The sequence below is a fragment of the Mesitornis unicolor genome, unplaced genomic scaffold, assembly GCF_000695765.1.
Source record: "Mesitornis unicolor isolate BGI_N332 unplaced genomic scaffold, ASM69576v1 scaffold31078, whole genome shotgun sequence".
Taxonomy (NCBI): Eukaryota; Metazoa; Chordata; class Aves; order Mesitornithiformes; family Mesitornithidae; genus Mesitornis; species Mesitornis unicolor.
The window spans coordinates 6669-10845 of NW_010201691.1; the positions used below are offsets into that span (position 1 = coordinate 6669).

A 4177-nucleotide genomic window follows, 5' to 3' on the forward strand; every position below is an offset into this window, starting at 1 on the left:
TTACCCAAGTCTTTCAAGGGAAAAATATACACAATAAGATGCACAATGCCAAGATCTCCTTTTTGCTTTGCAAATGCTCTGGAGGCAGATTTGCTCCTCACTGAGCCAAGCCATTTCTTAAAATGACTGGACTAGGGTTTGAAAAACGTGCAGACTGAGTCCTACGAAGAATCTGTTTAGGTTTATGACTCTGAGCCATCTGTGAGCTAAAGGGACAGAAACCATCTAAAAACTGAAGCTGAGAGTTCGGTTTTCACATTATGCTCTGAATCACCTTTAATCTGCCTATCAAGCTGACACTGGTTATCCTGCAACAGCCCCACTGAAAATGCCATGGGTGTGAAAAACATCAGATGGTTAATGAGGGTGGAAAGCTACATAAATCATTAGAGAAGCATGGAAAATTCATTGCTGGCTATAAAAGTCACTAGACAAGGGCAGCTGTAAGCAGCTAGGTGAAAAGAGGAGGTAGGGGGACACATGGTAACTGCTCAGTGCAGACTGCAGCTATTTCCTTCTCAACCACCAGAAAAGTGCTGAAAGAATCACAGTGAACTGACCATAAGGTGCACAATCTCAGGTATTAACACCAAGGTGGTTTCCATTGTGGTCCAATTTCCAGCTTTTGGGAGCACCTTGGATCTGATACTGGAATCACAGAAGGACCCTGGAGGACACTGTTGTATATGTAGACCTGTGAAACCTCAGCCAAGTGATTATCTGAATCTGTAACTAACATACCAACGTGCTGAGGACACGTAGAGTATAAACACCACATTAAGCCAGGAGGCCAAGGCAGAAAAGAAAGGAAAGTCAATATGGCCCATCTTTGGACTCCTAACTTACAAAAGCCCTAACTTTCAGACTGCAAACACAAATTGTGAGATGTGATTTGATGACCAAAACCAAGGAAGGATTTTTTTTCCCGTTTATCCCAATGATTTACAGTATCTTTAAAGAAGACCGGAAATAGGTATCTCTTTCAACTCAATAGGCATGAATAACCACCTTCTAAGGTATCTCATGACAACATCTGCTTATGCTTAAAAAAGGTAGTTTTTGCAGAAGTAGCAGAACAAGGAAAACTGAATGTTGGTAAAGAGAGTAGCAGATCCGTGTCACAGCATGAAAGCAGCTAGAATGAAAACATGAAAACTGTACTATCATTTTCATACTCAGTACTGTTGTGACATTCTTCCTACCAGGGATTCCATCCTTCTGTATTTTAGACTGCCATTCCCGATTATGTTTTACAAGACAACCTTCTCCCTCCTCTTAGGCAGGCTGAAAAGCTTTTTACCTCTAGTTCTCTAAGTATCCTGTAGCTGAGCTCTCTTACACGTATCATGTCTTTCAAAATCAGTGCGTGTCAGTGTAACAGGAAATAAAAGGGACACTGATATCTCTAAGAAACAATCTCTGCCAGCAGAGGTTGGGGTTGGAGTCATCATTTCCCTCTCCCCTCCGTGCATAGTTCAGGCAGATGGCATTTGTTTATCAGACAGACATCTGGCCATGCCAAAGGAGAACATAAACAACTACAGTTAGAGAAAAGAAACCGCAACTGCTTTTCAATTTTATTCTTACTGGGAAGGTAGCAGCATCCTGACATGTCACATCATCCAATGAAAACTGACAGGGACTTTATCAAGGCTCCTTGCTCACCTAGCATTTACGGTACTAAGTCTTGAAGTAATCTTGGCTTGGCTGTAGTGCTTTGTTCAGCCTGCCAACATGGCATTCCCAATTCCAGATACTTTTGCTGGGTTAAGACCAAAGTAATCAACACTAACACAAAGGGAAAATAATCAGATGTGAAACACAGAGACCATATGATAGCAACGTGTCAGGCTGGTACTGCACAGTATTTGGACAGGCCAGTCAGAAATGGGTATTACAAACGAAGCTGGAAAATGATAATAGCTAAAAACATGTTCAAGTGTTTTTGATGATTTCCCAGAAAAGTCTGTTCAGAAATAAACGTAAGCTTCAAAAAGAACAAAATAAAATGCACCTAGTGATCTTTAAATCAACTTTTCCATTGGATAAATAAATTTGAAATAGTTGCACAGTTCACAGTGGCATAAAGTTCTCCGATTGCTTGAGTGCTTGAAAATATCTAATCAGTAAAAAAATACCAGAGCTGGGGGAGGAAAACCCTCTCTCTGAATTCTGTACATGGGCAACTGCACAGGTTTTGGCAGGCATCAGGTCATTGGATCCATGGGAAACCAGCAGCATCACAGGACTGCAGATCACAAGTCAGGGGATGGAGGATAAGAAGAATAGTAAGGCCCATTTTCCTGCAATGAGAACAGAATGAGCAGTTGAACAAAAGTTTTCTCTAATACATCTTGGTGCAATGGATACTGACCCAGAGGCAGAAATAAACAGGTACTCCTGGCTTCATCTTCCACGTGTATAGTGACTGCCACAATTCACCCAGCAGAGGACTGTGCTGGTAACCAAACAAAAACAGGCCTCAGTTTTGCCTCAGTTTAAAACAAGAGGTGCAGGTTAAACTTCTGGCATTGAGCCAAAGCTGTGATGCAAGGAAGCCACAAATGGTAGCACAGCCAGTGACTGGGGTCAAAGTTGCCTATGCAGACACAGGGCTCTGGCTGCTACTTTGTATTTACAGCACTTCCTCTACAGAATGATTTGGCCATTCTTTCCACTATTTTGGTAGAGATCTGGGATGGAGAAGGGAAGAGGAACCAACACAAAGGCAAGGCACCCTGCGATGGTTCCATTTTTCCCCACTGCTGTTTCCTTGCTCCCCCTCCCCCTCCCATCACTCCCTTCCTGTGTGCTTATTGATACGTAGGACAGGGAAGATGAAACACAGATAGCTTTTTTTTTGCCGTCAGCGTAAGGTATATAGCTGATATAAACCACAAATTTTATCTTGTCCACAGGCTCTTAGTGTGTTAAATTACAGTTCTCAGCTGAAGAAAGGCAGTCTTATGCACATAGGAGACCACTCTATGGGAAAGGAGTTTGTTTCTTAGCCAAGCCCTCTACTTGGACTGATACAGAAAAAAATAATAATAAAGAAAATAGTTACTCAGAGAAGAACAACTAGACTCTTCAGCAACCTTGCCTTTCTTCTCCTCATTCTTAAGATGTGGAAATAAGCCCCTTTAAAGCTCTTGCAGAGCAGAATGGGAGATGCACAAGAACTACACTTAGGAGCAAAGACTGACACTGGCCACATGCAATCACTTACCCTGGCATCATACTCGAGGACGAAAGGGGGGAGATCAATCTGTTCTGGGGGTATGGCTGTGAACAACTGCTGAAGGCTTTCCACATAGTGGATTTTGTCCTTTAGCCCTGAGACTGTGAAGGTTGTGAAAAACCATGCTGAGACCTGAAAATAAACCCCAACAAAAACAACTCAAGGTGGTCCTGTTTCAAAACCTTCAAGTTCAACACAATACTCCATAGTTACACAGACTTGAGTTAAATTTGCAACACTAACACCGTGGCAATAACACAACAAGGTCAGGAAGTACACATCACTGACTGCTTGCAAACACTGTCTTGAAAGCTTTCAAGCTAGTGTTTCCAGACTCCACACTTGCTCCTCCCCAGATGCCAGCTTAAGGTCCCTTTCTATGGCACAAGAGTGACAACTGTTTTGCTATTTGTCTTCAAAAACCCACCTGTGAAGTGACACATTTCACTTCCAGTTTAGCCAGCTCAGAATAGGACCTATTTGACTCTATACCTAACAGAAGCATTTTCAACCCTCTGCCTTCAAGTTTTCACAGAAAAGGCAATTTGAGGGAGAGAAACAGACTTTCAGCTGTTCAAAGGTCCTGAAAAAAAGTCTCCTCTCTGCTTTGGGCTGGCTCACTGAGTGAGTGTGTCCTGTCATACCATATTTCTTATCAAAGCCTTATCAACTTACTCTATGAAAATAGGCCTTATTAACTTATTCTTCAAGATTTTACTTGAAGTATTCACACCTCCCTCTTTTGGGGGTAAGCAGGATAAGGAATTTTGTTTTGTCAAGGCCAGTAAGACACTCGATACAAGAGAACCAAGTTCTTCACACATAACAAGAATACTCACATTGAAGCATGAATAAAGGCAGGATTAGTGTCCAAAATGGGTTGTGCAGTGACACACCCCACTTTAGTTACTCTGTGTTTTAGGATAACTGCTGAAC

General features: G+C 42.1%; 1 protein-coding gene across 1 annotated transcript in view; it reads right to left on the reverse strand.

Annotated features, from left to right (window-relative positions):
- Window positions 1–2034: 2034 nt before the first annotated feature.
- Window positions 2035–4177, reverse strand: part of GDAP2 (ganglioside induced differentiation associated protein 2) — a 19374-nt gene continuing 17231 nt past the window's right edge. Inside the window, exons 12-13 of the mRNA XM_010190183.1 lie at window positions 3230–3373; window positions 2035–2303 (exon numbers count right to left, since the gene is read on the reverse strand). Of these exons, the coding sequence (XP_010188485.1) occupies window positions 2256–2303; window positions 3230–3373 (192 nt within the window). The 3' untranslated portion in view covers window positions 2035–2255. The remainder of the gene's footprint in view (window positions 2304–3229; window positions 3374–4177) is intronic.